At 39.6% G+C, this 26,509-nt stretch overlaps 1 protein-coding gene and 1 non-coding gene across 2 annotated transcripts in view; one reads left to right on the top strand and one right to left on the bottom strand.

The window, feature by feature from the left end:
- Positions 1–15,917, top strand: part of hsd11b2 (hydroxysteroid (11-beta) dehydrogenase 2) — a 36,207-nt gene extending 20,290 nt beyond the window's left edge. The window contains exons 3-5 of the mRNA XM_074667181.1: positions 3,686–3,871; positions 5,919–6,056; positions 13,321–15,917. Coding sequence (XP_074523282.1) covers positions 3,686–3,871; positions 5,919–6,056; positions 13,321–13,721 — 725 coding nt within the window. The 3' untranslated portion in view covers positions 13,722–15,917. The remainder of the gene's footprint in view (positions 1–3,685; positions 3,872–5,918; positions 6,057–13,320) is intronic.
- Positions 15,918–23,954: 8,037 nt separating this feature from the next.
- trnaq-cug (transfer RNA glutamine (anticodon CUG)) lies at positions 23,955–24,026 on the bottom strand. Its single transcript has one exon. It is a non-coding gene; the product is annotated as a tRNA-Gln (tRNA).
- Positions 24,027–26,509: the final 2,483 nt, after the last annotated feature.

Raw genomic sequence — 26,509 nt, 5'->3', positions numbered from 1 at the left:
GAATAAAGTCAAAATGTAAAATATTAAATTTGAATAGAGTCAAAATGTAAAATATTAGATCTTAATTGAGTCAAAATGTGAGTGATTACAGTTAAGATATGTCATGTCATAAAAAATTAGATTTTACTCAAAATAAAGTTGAGAGACGTAATGTGGCCTTAAAGCAGCTGCTGAGTGACTTGGATAAATAAATAAATAAATAAATAATAAAAAAAATAACATTTTTTACTAACATTGACAAGCTCTTACACAAATTCCAATATTATTATAAAGTTTTAAGGCAAAAAATAATAATAATAAAGCACGAAATAAAGCACAAAGGCTCTCACTCTCATTTGTCATCACATAATTACAATATAACAATTACCCCTATGTCATCAATGAACCTGAACTTATGGCAGCTATTTTGCAAAGTTCTATACTATTCTATTCTATTCTATTAACTTCAACACTAATTGTAACCTAGCAATTAACCCATAATACATTGTGTCACTGAGCAGGTGCATTTGAGAAGTTAACATTAGCAGAAAATAACATGTCTCTTTCTACCCTGATACAAAAAATCAGCATAGATGATCCTCAGTTTAATCCTGTATTGACTGGAAAGTATTTATTTTACCACCAAGTCCAAAAACCAAACCAGTTTGTTTGCTGTCCAATAAGTGCGTCGCAGTCCTGAAAGGTTATAATGTCCAAAAAGTTTGACCAATACAGTGAAGCAGACTTTCATAGCTCAGGAGAGGGTCACAGCAGCTTAACAATAAACGTGCAGCCAAGCTCATGTCCTTAGTCTGAAAATCTGGCCCCACCAAATTTTTAATTGAATAGCGCTGGGTTGGAGTCGGAATAAAGTCAATATGTAAGAAATTTAAGTCAGAATGTAAGAGATTAAAGTTAAAATAAAGTGATAATATGAGATTTTACTCAAAATAAAGTCAAACTAACGTCCTGATGTAGAGTCAAAGTAAGCGCCAATCTGGACTCTTATCCCTACATAGGAACTTTAGCATTTTTCTTTTATCATCAGGACTCTGTTCCTCTTTGGATTTTATTCAGATATATTAAGTAACAGTTTTTAAATGTGAATCATTTTCTTTTTGAGCTCATAGTTTGTTGTTTTAATGAGTCTGACCTCAGTGCCTTTTTCATTTGTTAAATGATCCACCACATTTGTTCACTCATACGTCATATAAACAAACATTCAAACAGGAATGAAAAGAGAGAAACTGTGTGTTACAGTCATTAATCTCCGCTCTGAAAGCTTGTGTTGTGTAACTTCTTCTCTCTTTGGTTTGGTACAGTGTGTTTTACAGTCCCTAGTGAGGTAATCAGCAGCTCTCTGTGAATGAATAAAGTTTACTCTCCTGCACAGCGGAGCAGAGAGGAGGTCACCTGGGCGGGCCTCTCAGGTGTTTGTGCCTCTGCCAGCCTGGATGTTCTTTTCCTGGTTTTTCATTCATCAGCTCGGGAACAGTTTAGCCCAAACAAAGCTCTTTCAGCCGCCCGTTAAACAAAGCGTGAGATTCTGGGTCAGCTGCTCTCGACGAGAGCCCAGCGAGTCCTGTTTGTACTCGAAGAATAGGAGCGAGAGGGAGAGGATGACCTCATGGTGTAGTGCAGGCGACCGTGTTGACCATGATTACAGTCTAATGTTCATGAAAGGAGGGAGACTGTACCAGTTACATAAACAGAAGCAATCGTGAACACATGTTCTCTGCTGTAGTCTCATTAGCCAATGAAGAGCCAGATAATAACCCGGGATTAAGAGAGTCTGACAGATCTGTAACTGGCTGCTAGGTCATTATGTAACCTCAATGTAAATATTTACACTCTGCTTTGTTATTTTGTGTGATTCAAAGTTTAACTCAGGACAAGAGCTGAAACCATGGAGAGCTTTAATCTCTACGAGAAAAACATCAGCTGCTTTAGCTCGTTAGGAACAGGAAGAAGCTCTACCGTGGAGTTTAAAGTCATCTATTCACATTAACAAAGAAATAAACAGGAAGGAGTCATTTAGGACTAATTTACAAAAAGAAAGCTAAAACTGGAGTCCTGGTCTAAGTCACAAGTCATAAAAACAGACCGTGTGTTGTGATGATGTTTTGCTGAATTTAGACCAAAACGTTTTATGACTTTAAGAGTGAAAAACTGATTATTAAAGGTTTAAAATTTTAATTACAAAGTCAGGGTATTATTTCCTCAGTTAAACAATGTCATGATCAGAAATCTTTGTTAGGGTCAATTTCTTTATCCTGGAACTAAAGTTTGCCTTTGGGTCAAAAGTGGCTTAACCCTTTCAACCCTATCAACTTTTACTTTTTAACTTTTTTTTTTTTTTTAATTGAGTCTTTTTAATTTGAAACCCTGATCGTTCTTTCCCCCCATAAAATAGTAAGAAAAATTATATACGCTCACTGCCACATTGGTACACTTTACTAGTACCGAGTTGGACCCCCTTTTGCCTTCATCCAACGAGGTACTGGAAACATTCCTCAGAGAGTTTGGTCCATATTGACATGATAGCATCACACAGTTGCTGCAGATTTGTCGTCTGAACATCCATGATGAGAATCTCCCGTTCCACCACATCCCAAAGGTGCTCTATTGGATTGAGATCTGGGGACTGTGGAGGACATTTGAGTACAGGGAACTCATTGACATGTTGAAGAAACCAGTCTGAGATGATTCCAGCTTTATGACATGGAGCATTATCCTGCTGGAAGTAGCCATCAGAAGATGGGTACACTGTGCTCATAAAGGGATGGACATGGTCAGCAACAATACTCAGGTAGGCTGTGGACTTTAAACCATGCTCAGTTGGTACTAAGGGGCCCAAAGTGAGCCAAGAAAATATCCCCCACACCATTACACCACCAGCAGCAGCCTGAACCGTTGATACAAGGCAGGATGGATCCATGCTTTCATGTTGTTGACGCCAAATTCTGACCCTACCATCCGAATGTGGAGCAGAAATCCAGACACATCAGACCAGGCAACGTTTTTCCAATCTTCTATTGTCCAGTTTTGGTGTTGCTGTGTGAATTGTAGCCTCAGTTTCCTGTTCTTAGCTGACAGGAGGGTCACCCGGTGTGGTCTTCTGCTGCTGTAGCCCATCTGCCTTAAGGTTGGACGTGTTGTGTGTTCAGAGATGCTCTTCTGCAGACCTCGGTTGTAACCAGTGGTTATTTGAGTTTCTGTAGCCTTCCTTTCAGCGGTTTGAACTGCAGCAGATCGTCTTGAAATGCATTGAGTCGCTGCCATGTGATTTGCTGATTAGACAGTTGCATTAACGAGCAGTTGGACAGGTGTGTCTAATAAAGTGGCTGGTGAGTGTATATATTCCTCCTCTTCCTACATCAGAAACGGCCCCAGTTTCTTAGAAAGTCGTGATTTTCTAGAAGGAAAATCCTGCAACAACCCAGCCTCCTCCACACTTCACACACGATTTCTAAACATTCAGAGTGTAATCACAGATGTATGTGTGTGTAGATAAATAAAGGGATTTCCAGTTGAAGGGTTTGTAAAGCGTGTTGAAAGCTCTGCACATTAAACGTCTCAGTGTAGGTTCAAACCCGTGCCAGCACGTCCGTTATGACAGAAACCAGCTTTGTTATCCGCTCCCATTTCCCCCGCTGTGTAAACACTCCGCTCACATCTTTGTTATGTATCCATGTGTGTGTGGCAGGTCTGTGGGGTCTGGTGAACAACGCAGGCGTGTGTGTAAACTTTGGAGACGCCGAGCTGTCCCTGATGTCCAACTTCCGAGGCTGCATGGAGGTCAACTTCTTCGGCACGCTCAGCGTTACCAAGAGCTTCCTGCCACTGCTGCGACAGGCCAAAGGTCGCATCGTCACCATCTCCAGCCCGGCTGGTGTGTATCACTCTTCTCTCTCTCACACAGACACACACACAGCAAGATGGTGTAATAAATCTTAATTGAATGTTCCAGAAGAAGTGAACCACAGATGAACTGACGTCTGCTTCAAACATCCAAACCAAACAAACAGAGCTGCTGCCCATCTCTGCTCAACCCAATCAATCATTGACACTCGCCTCCCCAGAGACAGATTTACGGGCTCTGCAGGTTCTTAGATTTCACAAATGTTCTGCACAGAGTCCGAGGGTTCTTATTCCCTGAAAAACTATCAAAGTTTATTCCCTGAAACTAAAAAACACGGATCTGGAAGCACAATAATCCAACAGCCCTCAGGAACAAGGATCCATCAGTTATCCCTCAAACCAGAGAGGATGATGGGGTCTGACCTGTCACAGGTGCTTTTAATCAGTGTATCTGTTATAATCCTTTAAATCTGGGATCCTTACGAGGTCAGATTGCAGGGGGTAAACTGTGAAGCTTGAACACTAAATCCGTAATCTGGCAGCACATGAAGATTTTCAGCTGTCGGTCTGCAAAGTAGCGTCATTTCGTTACTCATCCTCTGCAGACGTCAAAGATGTGCTGGACCATAACGTCATGTTTCGTAGCGTTTCAAGCGTTTTGTAAGAGATGATAATAATCTGACACCTCCTCTCTTTCTTACCTGTTTGCTCTGGGTAGATTTACCGCTGAAGATTTCAACAGCTCCTGCAAAAAGAGGCTTGATGAAGTATGAGGGAAAGGGTCAGGCACTTAGACAACTAAAGGACAGGAGCCGATAAAGAAGACCCTGAAGCCCAGCTAACTTTAGATCAAGCTTAGATCTTTTCTTCGACTGGTAGTCCTTGATTTTGTGGCTCAGATTAAAGACGTGTAGATGTGGATAGAAGTTTACAGGAGCTGTTTTCATTTCAGCTCATGTAGAAACACCAGCATCTGCAAAGGACTCCTTAGAAATTGATGTAAAAGTGATTTGACTGAGCTTTTTGTGGAGCTCTTGAGAGGTCGGGGTTTAAGCCCCAACTGTTGTGCATCGAAAGGAGCCATATCAAATGGATGTGTCCAGAAAACTAGGCATGTGCAACTGGGAGGAGAACCCCAAGTAGACCCAGGATGCAAGCAACCAAGATGACAGCAAACTGTCTGCAGAACATCAGCACCATACTTTGTCTTAAACTTCAACGATGCATGGTTTGATCAATAAAAAAAAACTTCCTCAGACATTTTACACATGCATATTAAAGATGCATGTAATTTTTTTAAGATATGGGTTGATTTTTGCTGATTTTTCACATGTGGATCTCCACATTTGGGTGTTTTCATGGTCTATATCTTGCCTTCCCTGTCTCCAGAGCAGATACACACACATGCAGCATGCCTTTTCTCCTTCCTTCCAGTTGCAGATGCACATAAATCCTTTAGATAACATTTTATTTAATGCATCAGTTCATCCTCCTATAAATCCCACGTGTCTGATATGAGTCTCTGCTTCGTGTCAGTCCAGGTGAGAGTATTCCAGGAACTTGTTCATTTCACAACAGCCTGTTCTCCTCACAAAGACTCCTTTATCTCAGAGCTGGAGGGGGGAAAACCACAGATTTATACAACCTGTGATCTGAACCCACGACCTATAATTAGCGGCACAAATATCCTCCTCCTCCTCCTCCTCTTCCTCTTCTTCCTCCGGCTTCTTGGAGCATTTCCTGGCTGCACAACGACCAAACCCTGTAAACTGTGCTGCTGTTAATCTGCGGTTTGACGATGGGCTGAGATATGATCAGTAACCTCTTAGGGCAGCCTGAATGACTCAGATCAGGCTCCTCTTTCTTATCTGAGAGTCTGAATGAGGCAGTTGCTGATGGAGACTGCAGAAAAACAAGAAATCAGCTGATAATCAATGGTCAGATGAGGACATCAACAGTCAACGTCCTCGAAATGAAGTTTTTCCTCCTTCCTTTTTGTTCAGTTTCTGCTGCAAAGATCTGATTGGTCAGTCTGTGTGTGATGTCATACTGACTCCTGTTGTTACCTGTGTTCTCAGGTGACCAGCCGTTCCCCTGCCTGGCAGCGTATGGAGCGTCCAAAGCAGCTCTCAACCTCTTCACCAACACTCTGAGGCACGAGCTGGAGCCATGGGGGGTCCATGTGTCCACGGTCCTGCCATCTGCGTACAAGACAGGTAACAGCACACCTTAGACCAGGTCTCACAGCCTTCACAAGGCCACTGTTTGGTTCCTCCCATCTGTTAGAAGCTGCACATGAAACAGTAGAGGAACAGTGTCTCAGAGTTGTTGACCTGCAGAAAGAGAACACACAGCAGCTGATCTTCAGAGCAAACTTTACCAACCGCAAGGCGTCCAAAACGAACCTGTTTTTGTGCCTCCAGTGGAAAAAGCTCTAACAAAAGCTGCTTTTCAACCACCAGAACTAGGGTAGAAATTTGGTTGTAGTGATAAATTTAGCTGTGATTGACTTGGTTTAACAACTCATAAACAATGATCTCCTTTGAACCTGATAGTGTGAATGTGTCTCTGTCAGCTCCTGGTGTTCCAGTTTAAAGTGTGACCCTGTAAACTGGAGACCTTTAGCTGAACGTGTCATAGGTGTCATAATCTCCTCATCAGATCAGAATATAATGATGATCTGACTAAAACTGTTTGAGAAGGATCATCCCGCTCAAAGTCCTCAATCAACAGGTTACTTTTGAAGCTCCAACAGCTCCATCTCTGGCGTCTTCATGCTTTAGACGGGCGAACGCTCAGTCCACTGTTTCTCTGCTCAAAGCTGTTTGGGGCTTTTAGAAACAGCTTTGTTGGCTTTGTCCCTAAAGCTTGTCTCCTTTCAAAGTCAACAAATCAAAACCTTGATCAAAGCTAGCACAGGCAGAATATTAGGGAGAGCTAGGGAGAACATCTCAGCTCATGGTTTCAAAGTCAAACAGATAGGTGGAAGACTCCGAATTCGCACAAAATATACAAATAAATACAAATATCAACATAAACACAACCAACAATACAAATACAAATCAATGGGAAACCAGCAGCTATCTGGCAGGTTTCATTTTGGTCTAAACAAACCCTCTTGTGAGAATAGTAGAAATATCTAGATGCATATAGTTCAGGAAAGGTTCCCATGTCTCACAAAATGCATTCTTCTTTTCATGTAACCTGCATGTCAGAAAGTCCAGTGACACGTATTTAAGTATGATCCTTTGCCAGAAAATGTGTTTTAGATGGGACTTGAAACACATTTTCTGGCACAAAATGCAAGCATCTTATGGAGCTTGCAAAAGCAGGCATTCTTACTTCTTTTTCATCTTTTAATCAAACCTCTTTTCCCAAAAATCAATGAACAAAAGATACTGACCTAGATGCTGCTTCGTTTGTGGGCGTCATTCAAATTTAAATTTTTTTACAACATGGCGCACTCTCCTCCTGGGGACAAGACGCTATACCTGACTGAGTGTCCCCGTCTCTGCTATCACATAATGAAATGATCTTATATCCTCTCAAACATGGCCGCCATGTTGTCAATTAAAACAGTCCTGCCATGAGACGCAAAAAGGGAAAGGTTGGGAGTCGGCTCTTCTGATTCACTCCTGAGCATTGGAGCTGTGAGCCGCATCTTTTGAGCAAGATATGACACAATATTCTTAATGCTAACAGACTAACTGCGGCGCTGCAAAGCTTGTCTGTCTCCTTTTATAGTGTCATTTGGGTGAAACGCCATAGCTGTTGTTTATGGCCCTCTGCTGGTCTATCAGTGTTTTGCAGATATGTTTATTTTTGTCTCATCTTTGGCGCCTCTACCGTTGTTTTTGTTTTCTAGATGTGTTTATTTTATCCCAGTTGCATTGATTGTCTTTGGAGCAAGACTTTAGATTTATTGAGATTAACCTAGATTGTTTCTGTACTCTTTGAATACTTCAATTGCATACTTTGTACATTGCCACCAACTTTTGCAACAGCAGCTGTTTTTGGTTGTATAATGTACGAATATAGAGCATAGTGAAAGATGTTTGTTATGCAAAGACAGATACAGCCCCTCTTTTCACAGATTGTTACTAACCACAGAGATGTTCCCAAACTTTTCATAGCCGGTAATCATTTACACCCTGAAATTCAGTTTCCCATCAGAGGACTCAGTAGGAGGTGAAGAGAGGCCGCAGTGAACCGAGGATTAAAACTTTATTGCTCTAAAAGAAAACAAAGACAAGAAATGGTGAGAAACAGTCGATCAGACAGTTACCGCTCCTGATCTATCTCCCTCTTCCTGTTGCTGCTCTGTCCTCTGGTTGTCTACATTGTGGTTTGGCCTCACGTCGAACACGATGACAGGTCCCCTGCTGAGGAGAACACTCCTTTAATAAGGACCACATGTGGGACAGACCATCTGTTTTCACACAAAGTACAAAGAATAAATCGCTGATGTTGAATTTTGTAACCCTGCAGGATGGAGGCTGATTAGGGGGTTGAAGATACTCTGAGCCAGACTCTTAGCCAATCTTCTCCGATTCTCCGAGTTCTGGTGTTTATGGCGCTCTGTGTTCAGGGGGCTTTACAGGAGATTCATGTGGAGATACGGAGCAGCCATGGAGGCCACTGGGCGAAGCAGTATTCAGATAATCATCTGGTGACTCATCAGCACACTTTATCCTCCTGTTCTCACTTTAATCCTGAAGGAACAGGTTTGTGTTCAAACTCCTAATCCTGCCATCACTCTTTGGGGGTTTGGAGCGGCTCCGTTTGGCGAGCCGCCGACTGAGCCGATGAACTTTATTCAGACTTTGTTCTGCTGCTACGACTTTCCACTTCACACCGTTCGTCACCGATTGAGTCTGCTGACTCACGCTTACTAATGTTACAACACGCTGATAACTTAATAGTAACTCAGCTGCCAAAGACCTAAGGGGAGATTAATCTTTAACACATCACTGACGTAACAGACGGTTGCCAGCAGAGACTGTGAAAAGAACGGGACGCAGCCACACGCTGGTTTGAAGATGCTCGTCTGAAGTCAAACATTTTCATGTTTCTTAAAGACGAGAGTGCCTCGAACGCGAATGTGAACATGCGTTAACACAAAAACATGATTTGGAGACATTTTCTGATTTTACTCATGAAGCTAAGAGAACTGACAACTCATCTCACTCTCACACACCCCTGATGGGGTAACTATCAGTCAAAGCCATTCCTGTATTGAGCAGCAGCCTGTTTTCTCATCATAAACTGTCCTCTCAGAGGGGAAAGCTCAGAGCCAACCCACAGACTGAGTCCTGTAGGTCTCACAACCCAGAAATCACTGAATCAGGAACAGATGGGAACAGGTTCTGCACGTGAGCTTGTACAATGATAGCTGCGAATTTGTGGAAATCTATCTGTAAAATAACACTCTGGACTTGATTCTTAAAAGAGCTGTGCAGCTTTTGTGCCATCTAGACCTGAGCATATCAATGCAAATGCTCAACTAAAGGTGCAGTGTGCACTGTTTGCATTAATTAGGGGCAGGTTTGGCCCTTTGTAAATGAGCTGCACGAGGATCTTCTCTTAGTAATGACACTTTATGGGATTATAGCCTCAAACACTAACAGCTGATGCGTCTCCAGTCGGTCTCAGCTCCGTCACAGCACCAGATCAAATAGGTTTCCATTCAAGTCAATGAGTCATCTTACACTGTATCCGCTCTGTTGTGGTCCAGCTGCATGGCTGGTCTGGCAGGTTGCAGCCAATACGCAGCCATTGTTTTTTTGCCAGATGCAAAAGATTGAGCGGGACAGGAAGTGGTGCACTGGAACTACCTAATAACACCCAGTGACTTTCAAAATAAAACAAAGCATGTCCAAACCAGATAGTATATATCTTTCTTGACGACAACAAATGGTCAGAATGAGCAGAGCCAGACCAGGAGTCAACAGGTTTGAGGTTTCACACCCCAACATGAGTGAAGAGAGGTTCATCAAAGGAGTGGGAAGTGTGGGAACTCCTCGGTCTGTGACTCAAGCTGTCTGTCAGTCATGCAGCTTACACCGGACTGAACACACAGCTGGTGTGAGTTGACAAACGCAGTCAAGACACAACAGAGTGGTGTCCCACTCTGGCGTATTTGAGGCGTAAGGTTTGCCTCTTGCTTTGCCCCCGACCAATCAGAGGGAAGGGGGTTTGTGGGAGCAGGAGCCTTAAAGAGACAGCAGCCCCAACAAAGTGTTTCCGACAGATGCTGATATGAGGCTTTTCTTAAATACCAGTGAGAGAAAAAATGTATGAGCTGTACATTATATACTACGGAGACACCAGAGGGACAGAATAAAGACTTAAAACAGCACGAAGCCTCCTCGTTAAAGACAATCCAACTCCTGGATGCGCATAAAATCAGTTAGTTTTACAGCAGCATGGCTATTTTCCTAATTATAAGGAGTTAAATGCAAGGGAGGTTGTTTGAGCTTCACTTTTTTTTGGAGCCAGCCTTTTTGGCTCTTGTGTGTGTACCTTCTTGTTCTTCTTTCAGATTTTTCCTTTTTTACCACAGCGAATCACTTATTTCTGATTTTCCCTCCTCATTTATCCAGCTCACTAATGTGAAACACTGGCTTGTGACCCACTAGGGAGGAACTAGAGGAGGAAGCTTTGTTATAAGAGTGTCATAAGTATCATGACTTTGTGCCAAAGTGGCAAGAAGTTTCAAGATGAGCAGCAGAGAGGAAAGATTCCTACAGCTCATCCGTACAGACACAAAACAAGAGCAAATGAATGAAATAGATTAATCAGATAGCATGGGCTAAATGCTGTACAACTTGGTGCTATTAGAGGCTCAAATTCACTCGCTTGGATACATTTTTAGAGAAACCTGAAACACAGAAGGAAGTACATGTCGAGTATTAACATGAAAAGTTTCCTCAATGGGCACAAACAACACCAACATACCTTAAAGATTAAGTTCAGGGTTTAAACGGGCTCAGCTGATACTTGGCACGCAGTGGGCACCTTTCACCTAAAGCCACCACACCTTTAATCTGGAGTCACTCCAAGTCTCTATCGAAACAGAACAGGTGAGTTATGTAACAAATCAGCCCACGCAGAGTTCCACAGACATGATCATCTCTGAATTTTGCTGGAAACAGTGCATTTCTGCTGTAAGGGAGTTGACATGGAGCCAAATTGGGGCTGAATCACTTTTGGGAGCAGGCTCTAGTGGATGTTTGGGGAACTGCAGTTTTTTCAAGGGGATTTGTTTTGAGGGTGCAAACTGGAGTTATGAGCTCAAAAAGATGGTTTGGGCTTAGCTGAAAGGAGATGCTAATGAAAGATGCTGTCCAGATGCATCATGGGAAATGTGGTTTTTAGTGTTTACTGGAGCAAAGCATGACAGATACACATTAAATAACTCAAGAGTTGTTTGAAAACCCAAGATACTTTGGCATGCAGCTTCTGGTTTCATGCATGGTCTGAGTTGGATTCTGACTTAAAGCCCTCTCCGTGGCCCCCGGCCTGTTCCCTACCACACCACACAGTTGACTCTAAACGCCTCTTAACCCCAAATTGATTAAACTTCAGAAACCCGTCCAAAAACCATACATCAGCACATGTTTAGTGTCACTCCCCCTGAAGAACTCCAGCTTATTCTGTGGTGCAGATGGCTCAGTTTACCACTGACCTTCATCACAGTTTGCTGCGTTCTCTTTATCAAGAAAAGAAACCACCTGGGCGTAATCAAGTCCAGCCACCGCTTGGCCCTCACATTACAAATATTTAGGAGCTGCCAGGAACCAGGATTGGCTCCTAACAAGCAGAGCTGCTGCCAGAACACAGTGAAATGATGCTATCATGTTTCTAACAACTGCTGCACGTCTCTGAGATAAGAATAATGATCGTTTTATCAGTGCAGAGGGAATTACGAGCGCTTTCTGTCCTCACGTGGAGATGATTGAATTGCCATGTTTGCCTGAATCAGCAGCCAAACTGCAGACTGTGGCAGAAACATTAACCTCCCTGGTTACCTTCAGGATACTCTTTTCACACACAGTTCATGATTTAGAAAGGGTTTGGACAGCTGTCAGCAGAGTAGATCAGTGAAAGTTTTACTCATATGTTCCAAAAAGACTTCTTAGATCTGTTTTTTTCCCAAGCTCAGGTAAAGGGTCATCATCGCAACTCAGCTTCTCACAAAGCTTTCCAAAAATTGTTCAGTGTTTGTTCGGTTTGTTGTTTTGTCCTTATAAGACTCAGAGATCAAGCATGGAAAGTGCATCTTCTCTTTTTTCTGGAAAAGTTTGAATTTTTTAAAGAGTTACGGTAATGAGACAAGCTTATATCAGTTATTTCCTGTGAATGAAACATGGTTGCACATGGGTTTCCATGCAGTACCTTGAATTTCACCGTAAATGATTGTTCTTTCTTCTTTAGCTCTTTGAATTTTCTTGCCAGCCCAAATAGTTGAGGGGTTATGGTAACACTGGTGCTCCCATTGGGTCAAACTTAACTTTATTTAAATCTTTATTCCCATTTGAAACTCTTCATCTAACAATTTAAAGCGTAATCCTAGACCTAGCCCTTTATTTTTACTTACTTTATGACCTACAACAACAAATGCCAACTAAGACTCTCACAATCACAATATTTTAATGGGTTTAATTTGATAAAATCAGGTTTAAATAAGCTGTGTAATCAATGAAACTTAAAATAAAAAAAATAAAAAAAATCACATTGAAAATCAACCAGGTATAAAAACTTGCATAATTTTTTTTTTCTAAGAGAAAGCTGATACATTATCAAAACTGTGATGCACTGTGTTCATTTCATGCAGTGAGTTCCACTACAGAGTCATTTCTGCTTCTAATGTGGTGATTATAACATTTTTAAAGCATGTTGCAGCTTTTGCACTGAAAAAAATGAAATCTTATCAAGTGAATTCGTCTTATTTTCAGTAGAAAATGATTTTTTAGACTTTACAGGAGCCACATTGACCTGACTGTCTTGTTTCAAGTTATTTAAAGACAAAATGAGGTCTGACTTCAAACAAGACTTTTTCCTGGACTGATAAGTTGAATGTGGCTCATATCAATTGTAATAAGGCTATATTTTCTTAAAATAAGACAAAAACACTTGATAGTATTTCAGTTTTTTTGCAGTGTGAATCTAAAAAAAAGCCAATGTTATTACTGTATTCATAATATCTGCTTGTTTTTAATTTGATGACTGGGACATGCTTCAGAAACATTGTACTAACAACCTGTTTTTAGCAATTTCTCTGTGACTTGAAGTTGTACATTATTGGTGTTAAGCTTGGTTCCAAATTAAACATAGTGGAGTGTTATGACTTCAGTTAAAGAATATACAGTTGCATATTTTTCATGCAAATTTCAGGGGAACAGGAGCTGGTTGAGCTAAAGCGTTTTGTTTTGAAGTTTGGTTTCATTTCAATTAACGCTGGCTTGTTTGTCTCTGCAGGTCAGTCCAGTAACCACGCTTACTGGGAGCAGCAGCACAAACAGCTACTTCAGAGTCTTTCTCCAGCGCTGCTCGAGGAGTACGGCGAGGACTACGTGGCCGAAACCAAGGAGCTGTTTCAGAGCCACGCCCGCCAGGCCAACCCTGACCTCAGCCCGGTTATCCTCACCATCACCCAGGCACTGCTGTCACCGCAGCCGCAGGCCACATACTACGCAGGGCCCGGCGTGGGCCTCATGTACTTCATCTACAGCTACTGCCCCTTCAGCATCAGCAACCGCTTCCTGCAGAACCTGTTCGTGAAGAAGAAGGTGATGCCGCGCGCCCTGAGGAAGCAGTCCGGCTTCAACCTCAACCTCAGCCTCCACAACAACAACAACAACGAGGAGAAGCTAAAATAGCAGCGAGCGCTCCCGCAGCCATAGAGGACCACGTCTGTAACGCACTCATAGAACTGTTTCCTTTTTGTGTTTTCAACTGTGGAAGGGATCAAAGTGACGCACCAACATGTTTGTTTCTGCTCTGACCTCTTCACACCTCCGCCATGGAGAGTGAGGACACATTCAGAGGTCAGGGGTCAGGGGTCAGGGGGCGGGGTCTGGTTGAGGTAGCAGTGCAGCCACAGGTAGATCTGAGAGGTGAGCTGTACTGTACACACACACATTCACACTGAGAGTCACGCTGACTTTATGTGCCTTCATCACAGCGACACACCAGGGGGTGGATGGAGGAGCAGTGGGTTGGAATCAAACACTACAGCAGCAGGTGTTAGAGAGCTCATACCCCTCACTTTCGGTCAGTTATTTCATCGTTCCAGCCTCTTTTGAGCTTCTTACCGTCATCATTTGACTGGTCTGTTGTCTTACAGCTAAAATTTGGCATTTTGGTCTTTGTGATCTTTGATTTCTGGGGCCTGAAATGACTCAAAACTCCACCACTTCACTTGTTGTCAGAGAGTGTATCTGACAATGACGACAAAACTTAAGTTCTCAGAGTACAAAAAGTACAAAAAAACTGAAAAACAGGTTGCTCAGAAAAATACATTCTATTAATTCTGACTGTAAGAAATCAGAGAGATTTAATATTTTCATTTTTGAGAGGCAACGATAAAAGTAAAATAAACTACACATGCTGTTGAAAAGGCCAATAATGGTGTTTTGCACCTCAGTGTGATGATCTTCTGTTTGGTCCTTAAAGAGGGGGTATTTTGCCTTTTTTAGTCTTTGTTTCATCCCTCTGGTGCCCTTGTAGTATCTTTACATGAATTACAATTTATAAAAACTCTATTTTTGTCTCACCGGTGCTTAAGAAAACCCTTTTTCCAGCCTCTGTTTGAAACTTCCTGCTCCACACACCCCCTTCACTCTGATTGGTCAGCCCCCTGGAGGCCTGTCAAGGGGTGGGGCTATGGGCAAACCTTGGTGTTTGAGGCCACCTGAGATCCTTATGCACTGACCTCATAATTTCACCAAGGCTTGTGCAGGTCTCGTTCAGCTCTGGAGAAGATCATTGTTACTCTATGAGAAAGCAGAATACCCCCTCTTTAAAGTTTCAAGCGCAGACAATGTGTCACTTTTTAAAGTTAAGAAAAAAAAATCTGAAAAAAAGGAGAAACTATAAAACAAACATGAACCATGCTGGATAACTCAGATTTTCTGTAAAGGAATAAAACACTCCTCCCATATATTTCATTAAGAGAGTCAGTCAAACTGAGCATGCTCAGTAAAACAAGCTGCTGCAGTTGAGCTGGTTCCTCAAAACATCACCTGACTGAACTCCACATTTTTAACATCTGTTGCACATTTACATCATGTACTAAAAGATAGCGCCTGTTATACCTGAGTCTAATGACAAGAACATTGAATCCTTTCAAAATAAAAGCACATAATTGCAATACACTCACTTTGTTGTTGGATCTTAAAGACTCAAAAATATCAACTAGGGTTGAAACCTGCAACTTTTTGCAAATAAAAACTTGTATCACCTCAATTCAAACTAGAAGATTTATTTCATAAATCCATATTTTTGTCATTTTTGAGTGTGCTTTTATTTTGATGGTCAGATGACTATCAGTCAATTACCACCATCCTTCTTTTAAACCATAGAAAAACAAAAGCACCTATTCTTTTTTTTTTTATCTTCAGACACTGAGTTTAACCACACATTGAGGGTCTTTGAACGTCACATTATCAGTAAATAAACAAAGCATGTAGCGGTAATTTTTCCCAGCTGTGATGAATTGTACCTCGCCATTATTCCAGAAGGAACAGGTCTTTAAATATGGTGCAGATCAGAGTGTTAGAGGGAATATTTTTGATATATAAATATAAATAAATAAATATATATTTGCACTTCTATGTTCATTGAGTGTGTTGTGCTCTGTCCGTCTCATCAGATCCTCCAACGTATTGTGTTTGTTCATTTTTTTTTTTTTTTCAGCCCACGTTTTGTCTTTGAGTCAAACTATTTATGGCGTCTTGTATCTTTTATCAGCACTTAAACTGTGAATTTTGTATTTAAATTTTAAAAAATGACAAAAAAAAGGACAAATATATGATGTAAAATGTTCTCCTGGTTCATTCTTTGATAGAAATAAAGTCGACTTTTTTCAGACTCTGCCTCTTCTGCTCTTTGTGTCGGGGTGGTGGAGGTGGATGGTTTTGGGACTTTGTTTGGTGAAAGATAAAAACAGGCTTCAGTGGGAAATTTGCAGAAACAGAAGGACAGGAATAAAATGGTAAAAACAGAAAGAGAACATTAACATTGGAATGAATATAAAAAGAATAAAGTTTAGACTGAAGTCCAGAAATGGAGCAGCGGTGAAACAGCTGCTCCTGCATGCTATTGGGGGATTTCTGCAGAGAGTTTTTACATGTATACCCTTTCAAAAAATGATGAAAACTAAGCCAAGGAAATGCAAAGAATAAAATGAATAACAAAATGTAATTTTTTTAATACATCCAGTTGAAGTCCAAATCATGGAAAGTGCCAGAAACCCTCTAAAGCAGGTGTTTCAGAACTTTTCAGCCCCAGAAAATAGTGATGCTAGCTAACAAAAAGATACTTGAATATCTGATATGTATAAAGTTAGTCTACCAATGGTCACATGTTTCTGCTTCCTAAATAAATCTGCCTCCAGTGATTCCCAACATTATCCTGGTGAAGTCGCCTCAGGGGTCTTCAACTAAAAAAAATAGATTAAAAATTTTCTGTTGGTGTGGTTTTATGTTCAATATATGTTTGTTTATACTTTACAAAAATGGATTAAACATGCAGATTTGAATAGTTTTTGATGTTATGAGGCATTTCATGATCTCACCTTATTTTCAGAGGGCAAATAGTCAGAAGGCCTTGTAGTCACAAGTCCCCTTGGTCAGAAGGCCCCTTAGTCAGAAGGCCCCTTAGTCAGAAGGCGCCTCAGTCAGTAAGCCTCTAAGTTAGAAGGCCCATTGGTCAGGAAAGGCCTGTTGGTCAAAAGGCCAGTTTGTCTGAAGGCGCCTTAGTCAGTGAGCCCTTTAGTCAGAAGGCCCTTTAATCAAAGGGCTCACTGGTCAAAAGACCCCTTAGTCAGAGGGCCTGTTGGTCAGAAAGCCCTTTGGTCGAAGGGCTTATTGGTCAGAAGGCGCATTAGTCAAAAGGCCCACTAGTCTGAACACTGCAAAAAACTGAAATCTTATCAAGTGTTATTGTCTTTTTTTAAGTAAAAATTGTCTTATTATACTCGATATGAGCCACTTTCAACTTATCAATCCAGAAAAATGTCTTGTTTCTAGTTATCAGAGTACAAAAATGAGGTTTGAATCGCTTGTAACCAGTAAAAAAAATATGCCCATGGAACAAGAAAAAATTGCTTGAAAATTTCCTCAAGACTAGAATAATGTCTTAATACAAGTAACTTTTCTCTCGTTCCATTGGCAGATTTTTTACTGGTTACAAGCAATTCAGACTTCATTTTTGTCCTTAAATAACTTTAAATAAGACGTTTTTCTGGATTGGTCATGTGAATTTGGCTCATATTGAGTCTAAAAAGGAAATTTCTACTGAAAATAAGACAAAAACACTTGATAAGATTTCAGTTTTTGCAGTGAAGGAAGCCCATTAAGAGGCTCATAAGTCAGAGGACTAACTGTTCAGAAAGGCTGCTAGTCAGATGACTCATTATTCACAAGGCTCAGTGGTCCAAAGGCATGTTAGTCAGATGACTCATTAGTCAGGAAGCCTTTTACCCAGAAGGCCTGTTGGTCAGAAAATCAGAAGGCCTATTAGTCAGAAGCCCTGCCTATTTTGTTCTTCTCCTGAGTCACAGGCCTTCTGAGCATAGAGAGGCTTGTAAGACTATTAGAACTATGGCCACTGAGTCTTTTTCATATACTTCACTTAGGCCCACAATTTAACTCTACCATTGATAGAGAGATGCTCAGGATGCTTCAGTGATATTTAAAAGGTAGATTTTGCATTAGTGGGATTAAAAATAGGCTTTAAAAATCACATGTGAACACATTAGGTTGACTAAAATTTCACTCAGTCAAATTTCTCAAAACTTACTTAGAAAACACGATCCGTTTCCTCTTACACAGGCCTCCATTCAGCAGTTTGAAGTCGTTGTCTTCTCCTTTTGTTGACAGACTTCACTTTAGGTTTTTTTTGTTTTGTTTTGTTTTGTTTCTTTTTTGAAGTGATGTATCACTTGGGCCTTCATGCCTTTTTTCAGAAACTAACACATTTAGAATAAAGTCCTACTTCAGAAGTTGCTCACTAGACTGTAACCATGAAAAGCTTGTACCGTCCTCATTTAACTCTGAAGCACACAGTGAATGAGATTCTGAACCTTCATATCTGTGTATGAAGAGAATAAAATGTGTCTTCATCCACTGTGAAAGTAGTCCCAGTTTTCCTCTGTATCTTCCAAATTGTGAGCAGTGCCTGGAAATTTCTCGTCCTTTTAAGACATGAATCTTATATTCATAAATTCTTTAAGTTTTTTAATGCGGTGTGATGTTAATCTGAGTCTCCATCCATCTAATATTTCACCCTCTCTGTGTCCAACACCTTGCATAAGAGCAGATCTTGGTCTGCTTTTTCTCTGATGAGGTGCTGAGAGGAGTCATGAGTCCAGCTGATGGAAATGAAACACACGAAGGGTCAAAGGTCGTCATCATGTGGTGTATTTCTCAACAGCAGCCTCCAAAATGCTTCCTGGAAATCAGGACTCGGGAGAGAGAAACACGATGAAACACTCTGACAGAGGGAGAGGATCTCTTCAGATCAGCGCTGTTAGAACTCACACATTAGCAGCTTTTCAGCACGCTGTGGTTTTCCACTGACGTTTGTTTTTCATCACTGTCGCTGGAAACGTGACAGAAAAGAGGAGATGGGAAATCAAATTAGACAGATTATATAACACAATCTAAACTTTTATTTCCTTAGAGCAACTTTCAGAATAAATCAAACCTACAACAGACGGAGGAGTTTTGAGAAACATAACAACAAGAGACAGTTCCTGGAGGAACTGTTCCGACTGAAAGAGTGAAAAGAGGGTCCTAAGTACTTCATTTCTGAGATTTCTTTGCATAAGTTTGGCATTTTGGTTCTCAATCATAGATTGAGCCGCCATCCTTGCACTTCATAACTCCATGTTCCCGTCAGTGTTCAGTAAACTTGTTGTCAAAGAGTTTGTCTCATAATAACGTTGTGTCCTCACTTTTCGAAGTACAAAAACTGAAACACAGGTGGTTTAAAAAATACATTTTTTCATACTGACTGTGAGAAATCAAAGTCAAAGATGTTTCTTAGCTGTAACTTTAAACCCGTATTGTTTGTTTGGTCTTTAAAGTCGGGGTACTGTGCCTTTTTAGTCTTTATTATGTCTGTTGGTGTCTCTGTTGTATCTTTACATGATTTAAAGCTTTAAAAAACATTTTTCCCTCTCTGTGTTTTAGAAAACCTTTATTTCAGCTTCTGTCAGAAACACTTTGTTTGAGCTGCTGTCTCTTTAAGGCTCCCTGCTCCACAAACCCCCTTGACTCTGATTGGCCAGCCCTCCGGAGACTTGTCAGGGGTGAATGTATGGTCAGACCTTGGTGTTTGAGGCCCGTCTGATATCCTCATGCAAAGGCTTTATCATTTCAGCAAGTCTCATGAAGATCTCATGCAGATCTGGCACTACTTTTAACTACTTTTTATCAGTTTACAGACAGATTCAGGTATTTCTACAACATATGAATATGATGAGCTTTGAAAATTTGCACATGCTCAGTCTGAACATCCAGGATCGATACTTTATATTTATGTTTACGATAGGAGAAAGCAGAACACCTCTTCTTTAAAGTCTATTAACTGTGTTACATTCTATTTATCATCATCAGTGGATGATACATGCATTTATAGAGCATATAATGTTAATTTTGTTGATGGCTGTAAAAAAAATTAAATACAGCTATAGATATTTTAAATGAAATCTGATATGTACTATATTAGTCCCAAACCAGAGGGATCACACTGTGTGTTCATGGTTATAAAGGGAACATGTTACTGAGTGAAGCAATCCCTCACTGATGTGTTTTTAATAGTTTCTGGACAACAATGGAGCTTTATTACTCAGTGGAAAAAGAAATACTGAGCTGTGATACACACACAGGCCTTATTAGGAGATCAAACTCTGCAGCTTTCAGTCTGAAAATGAAGAAAGCTCTCATCAGTCTTTTCCTTGAATTCATCTCACTCACACGTTCAGTCGTCCTTCGGGCTTCTAGGAAATCTCTTTCTGGATAAAACCAGGTGTGTGTCCTCACATGGTCTGCGGTGGACCAGCTCCAGCAGCCGTTGAGCTAGTAGCTGCTTCTTTTGGAGTAGTGTTTGCACTGTCATGGTGCATAGACGGTTCCAGCGCTAACTGGACGTCAGCGTGGACGTTCATCTCCAGCTGAGTCGCCTTGAATGTGGTCGTGCATCCTGGAGAGCAGCAGCTGAGGAAATCCGGCTTGTTTCCACTGAGACCGAGAGGAGAAGAGTCCAAATGTTCCCCCTGGGTTAACATATGTGGTCTGTGTCGGAGGCCGGACCCCCCCCCCTCCCTGCAGCAGCTCTGAGCCAAGTGATGGAAATAACTCACATTGTTTAAAGCTCTGTGGGATACCAGCTGGCTGCATCAGCGAGTCACTGAGTTTAAGTCTCACTTAACAAGAAGCACACAAATCCCTACGGAGCACTTTGATTTATTCTTCTTCAACACACACTTTCCCTCCTTTCTCCTCGTTTGACCTGTTTCTGCTCCAGCTGAGAAGAAAAGCTGCATCAACACTCTGATGGAAACACCATGATGACATTTGAAAGGCTTTAATTTGAAGCACCCAGAACTCAGACTTTTTATGTTTCATAGATTTTCTTCAACCCAAGCTGAACTCTTTCAACCACGGCTCTGGTTTTACACATTTCCTGCTCTGCATCCTGGACTTTGAGGTGGATACGTTTTGAATCAAAATGCTCCGTATCATAATCCCTGGAGGCAAATCAGAAAGAGGAGGGGTATTCAAGTAGGGAGGGAGAAGTTGTTTAAAGCTGTGTGTGTGCCTCATATTTAAAAAAGTATGATCAAAATGTTTTTTTGTTTTGATTTTGGGGGGGGATTTAGATTTGGAACAAAAGAATTCAAATCTCTTTTTTGTCTGTTACTATTTCTTCTGAGAAAAAAAAGTCAGACTTGTAAGATTAAAAAAAATGCTAATTATAAATGACTGTATAAATGAATTTATATATATATATATATATATAGTTACTATTTTAATTACAAAAAAATTGGAAATTAAAAATAGACACATAGATAAATAAATGAATAAACAAACGGGCCTTAGGATGTATAACTTTATCAGGAGATGTGGTTTGAAGTCTGTTTTTAACTGATGTAACAATGCATCTTTGTGATATTCTGAAATCAAGCACCTTGAGGGTTTTTGGAATCTTTAAACTAATTTTATTTTAATGACACTTTTGTGAAAATAACTAATTTGTCTTACAAACAGTTTTTTACTGAATTCTTAGATCCCCTCACAATTCGAGATAAAAAGATGCTCAGTCTAGATTAAGCTCAAATATAAGAAATAAGTTAACACTCAACACTAGGGATGGGTACCTTTCATATTTGAAATGATAAGGTACGGATTACTGGTACTTGCTAATCGGTATTGGTACTCAATGGTACTCAAGGGTACCAATTTTGGGTGCTTTTATGCATTGATGTGGTAAAAAATATCAATTTGTTTGATAATAAAATCTAAATTATTTTCAATTTCACATATTTGTATTTTTCAGTATATAACCTTGCAATGCTGTGTCCATGTCCAGCATGGAAAATCACATTCTCTTCCACTCACTCCCTCACAGTCACAAGGATGCATTTAGGTACCTAAGCATGGTACCTTTTGATTTTACGTGAATCGGTACCTGATACTTAATTTAGGCTTACACATGATCATATGTTAAATCTAAGAATTCAAATCTTTGCAAGTGCCAAAAATTTTGCAGTGTGTACACTATCTTCTAGGGGCTAGTTACCTCTTGGGACAGGTGCTTTTAACAGAGTCACTGTGGATTCATCCATCCTGGATTATTAAAGGCAGTGGCGTGCACAGACTTTTTGAAGGGCAGGGGCGAAAGGAAAAACAAAAAGGCACAGCGCACCCTGACCACTGGAGAGGGCATTAAGTTGCACATATTTTAGAGGGCACTTAAGACACGTTAAACACAAACACATCTTAACCAGCCAAGAGCATTTTGGCCCCGAAATGGGCCGCTTCAAAATTCCGCTGATAAAGCCTAGAACAACAGTTCACATTACACATCCATTTTAAAATTATTTCATCAGCATTTAAATCTCTTAATCACCCTGTTCCGTCTCAAGACCAACCTCTTTAGACTTGTCTTTTGGTGAGAGGCCTTTTCAAAACGTTCTTGATTTGGTTTATTGAGTTAACACCATTTGTTTTTTTCACAATTTCCAACTGGAACAATTTATTTAACTGTGTGGCTGTCATACCCTTTTAAAATATCTTTATATGTTATTAATTCACCTGTAAAACCCATTTTAATTAGGGTTTGATTAGCACTGAATGAGGTCAGCATCAGTAAACTCAGATTATAGAGGCTAAGGTAAATTTGCTCTACATTAAGACGTCTTGCTGCTCTAAAAATCACCCCTGAGGTTTAAATATTTTGTCTGGGTGGTTTTGTTGTTTATACATTTCTACAAACAGCTTGTGGTTGCAAAACAAGCTATTAAACTGGTCATGCTAGCTGTTTTACAGGCTTCCAGTGCTTGTGCTAAGCTAATCAGAATGAGCTTCATGAAGTGTCAGCGCGATGATTTCAGCAGATTGTCTCCGTGGTTCACTCAGTTCAGCTGAAACCAGTCACTTCATTTGTGGTGTGTTGGCAGAGGAGGCCGCGCTGCAGATGTCCTGACCGTTTGGCTCTGGGTGAATGTAGGCCAGCACGGTCTGAGCTCATTTCTGAACTTTATTACATCACCTGCTGCTCTCCTCTCACACATAAAAAACACACTCATGAGATCATTCAGAGGACACACGAGCAGCGCCAAAGAACAGCTTAACCCTCAGGAAGCTGAACTTAAGTTCACATGAAACTGGTTTGATTCACTGGATTTTCTAACAATGCTGCTTTTCAGAGAGATTTTATGGATTGCTTGGCTGGAGTTACATGGCAGTGCTATGTCCGATTCATTCAACATTTAAAATCTTTTTTTTTTTTTTAATTGCTTTTCAACTGACAAAATAAGGACTGAGTTATTTTAAGCCAGAGAATTGTAGCCACTCTGGTGCTGCGTGTGTTTTAAACATCATAGGTAACAAAAAACAATTCCATCTGCATAAAAGTTGATTAATATTATTTGACATTTATCTTTTGATCCACAAATTCTGTTTAAAGCAACTGCAAGAAACACAAATTGTAGATTCTGGGGGCACCAGAATCTACACTAACTACACTGGACTACATATGAAAGAACCACAGTGGAAATTATTTTTTTTCAATTTCCCAAGGTTGCTATTAAAAATGTGTATATAAAATGTATACAGTTATGCAAACCCCCTTTTTAATTTTCTTAGTTACACCTACCCTGGCACAGTGGAAATAAAAAAGTACTTAAGGCTACAGAAAAAAACGCAATTTTTCTCTTTCTTTTTATTGATTGATTGATTGATTGATTGATTTATGACAATAAAGGAATTACAATTTATTTTAGCATATATTAACATCACCTCAGACTCGGAATCTCTTTTTTTGTTACTTTGAATGTTCTTTTATTTTAATTTTATTTAAATTTCATTTATCTAGTTATGTTGTCAAATATACGGGTTGTCTTCTTGGTACAAAGGATTTTTTTTTTTTTTACATTTGCACAGTTAAACCTCTGAGCACAAAGACTTGAATACATCTCCTTGCTTTTTTCCTAAGTTTATACCATTTTGTTGGTTCATTAAATAAAAAAAAAATAGAGCAGTTACTCTGATTTTATTTAAATCTGTGTTGGTTTGCTTGATTTTGACTTATTGGTTGTACTATGCTGCAGTACTGCACGACTGTAACCCTAAGACTCACCGGTGAGGGAAAAGAGACATCGCAGGTTCCACCGAGATTTGAACTCGGATCGCTGGATTCAGAGTCCAGAGTGCTAACCATTACACCATGGAACCCCGTGAGCACATCGGGACGACTCTATGAGTAATAAAACTAATGAGTTTTTGGATAGTAGAAGTCTGATATACTGATACATATGTTGTAGTTGTACTGAGACTTTTGATGTTTCGATGACGTTTTTCATTGTTAAATAATCTTTGTTGCCCTTAACAGCGAGGGCGTGAGCTTGTTTGTGGCTAGAAACGTCACACTTTTCTTACCCGAATATTTGTTAACGTTCAAATAACGATACACGGACAATTAAACAGCGATATAAAGGAAACAGATATGGAGCAAATTAAGAAAGTTATCAAAGGAAGGAATTCAAAACCGATGTGAGGATTCGAAGTAATTGTATATATTTTTATATAATGCAGTTCTGCACCTTGCCACTAGGTGTCAGTCTAGGGCAGCGGATCCCTTCAGAGGGGCCTGTTCCTGAAACGTTCAAGTGACATTAGGTAAACAAAGAGTTACAAAAGAAACAGTTTTCAAAAAAGGGAAAAAGCCATTGTAGATATAATTTATTACTACAAAGGATTTTTGTTGGTGTTCTTATAGTTATTAATTCTTATAGGTTAAAACATATGATGAAATGAAATGAAAGGTGGCACAATGCCATTTCTTAAAAATTGGGATACAAAGAAAAAGAAAAAGAAGAAAGAAAAAACCTTCTTGTTTGATTAAAATATTTTTGTTCATTACCACAATCACTCATCTGCTGGCAACTTCTGATTAAATTTAATTTTCCTTATTATAAATAAGTATTGTTTATTTATTCAGTGGAATTAAAACAAAAAAAAAAACTGCCAATTAATATTTACATCAAATAAATTTGAAAATGACCAAGAAATATGACAATATGTAATATAGTTGAAGTATTTAACAATTGATTTGCTTTACATTATGTATGCATGCATGTTTTTCAATATAATGTTTTACACTTACTCATTTTATTTTGAAACAAGTGGGTCTCCTTTCACTAAATTTTTCTTATACTAAGCTACATCACTGTTAATGTTTCCTTGGTTTGTCATAGAGTGGCTGATCATTGCAGACACACTGATTGATTCTTTGTTTCTGCTCTGACTCTGCTGTGACTTCATGTCAGTATTCATCCTGTCAGTCCAAAAACCACCCAAACAGAAGTGTCTTTGAACGCACGTGGCCAGCAGAGAGAGGGAGCACTCAGACTTCCTGTATGTTTTTATATAAACACAGAGAGCAGAGTAAAGTGGCTGAAATTAGATTCATGTGTAACTGAAGCTGAGGATCCATTGACATGTTTCCAGGAGGAAACAGACAACTGAAAATGCTGCAGACAGAAACAAGATTGATCCATATAAAGAGACAGAAAGCTGATGCTTTGCTGTGGTGAGAAGTGGCATCAAAACAAACACAAACATCACATCTGAGGCTCAAACACACATGGAAGAAGATATCAGTATATACCAACATGTATGTGATGGAAAGGTTTAATCCTGAGCTGTGCTCAAATAACAGAGGACATCGTGTCCTGTGCCCCCTGCAGTGTGCCATGTCAGTGTACAATCACTTTGCTGTAAAATAACAGTAAAACCAGGGTTGCCAGTATTTTAATGTTATTTCACAGTCATATGCTGTATCCAACCTATAGTATGGTGTTAAAATTAATGACAGTACATACACTGTAAAATAACAGAAAATAACTGGAAGCCCCTGTTGCCGGTATTTTACCATTATTTTTTTTTACAGTGTGGTGAAATGTTTTACAGTATTAAAGTTAAGTTGACTAACATTGTAATTCAACTCCCCATAAAATTGCATGCTAACATAACTGAAAAGTTTAATTGAGTTAAAATAGATTAATAATTTCAAACAACTACCTGAAGAAGTTAAGTCAACGAACAATAATGAATCAACCAAACTAAGAAAAGGGTTGACACAAAACATTGTATTTAATCAAGTTAACTTCTGTTGTTGTACGAAAAACAAAATGTATCATTTTCCTAACTTAAAATTGTAAGACAACCCTTTAACTCAAACTTTTATGTTGAAACAAGTTGCATTTAAAGTTTACACTTCACACAACTTGAGTAATCTTTTGTCATACTACATACATACTTAAAATAATATGTTAGAACAAAAAATGTGCAAAATCACATTTTACAGTGTACCATGCAGTCCCTTCACTCAAACAAAAAAAAAAATGGCTTTTCGTTTTTTTAGTTGTTAGACTTTGATTTTACAATATAAATGTGCACCCTATCAATGACAGAGTTTGTCCATCAGGGACACCAGATATTTATTTCTATGCACTTGTGGTTTGGTTAAAATTTTGTCAGATTTTCTTCTGTTTTCCTTTTTATTCGTTTATTTTTATTTTTTTCTTCTTGATTTTTCACAAACCTTATGTTGTCTTTTGAAGTCTGAACATGAACCTTATCCCACAGGGATCAACAGAATGATTAGAACATTTTATTATTTATTCAATTTATTCCTAATATTATTCAATAATTAT

Source organism: Halichoeres trimaculatus, unplaced genomic scaffold, assembly GCF_033239565.1.
Source record: "Halichoeres trimaculatus isolate MK-OKI-2021-1 unplaced genomic scaffold, fHalTri1.1 fHalTri1_scaffold_3, whole genome shotgun sequence".
Classification (NCBI taxonomy): Eukaryota; Metazoa; Chordata; class Actinopteri; order Labriformes; family Labridae; genus Halichoeres; species Halichoeres trimaculatus.
Note: the sequence above shows the minus strand (reverse complement) of the source record. Positions and strands in the feature narration are given on the sequence as shown.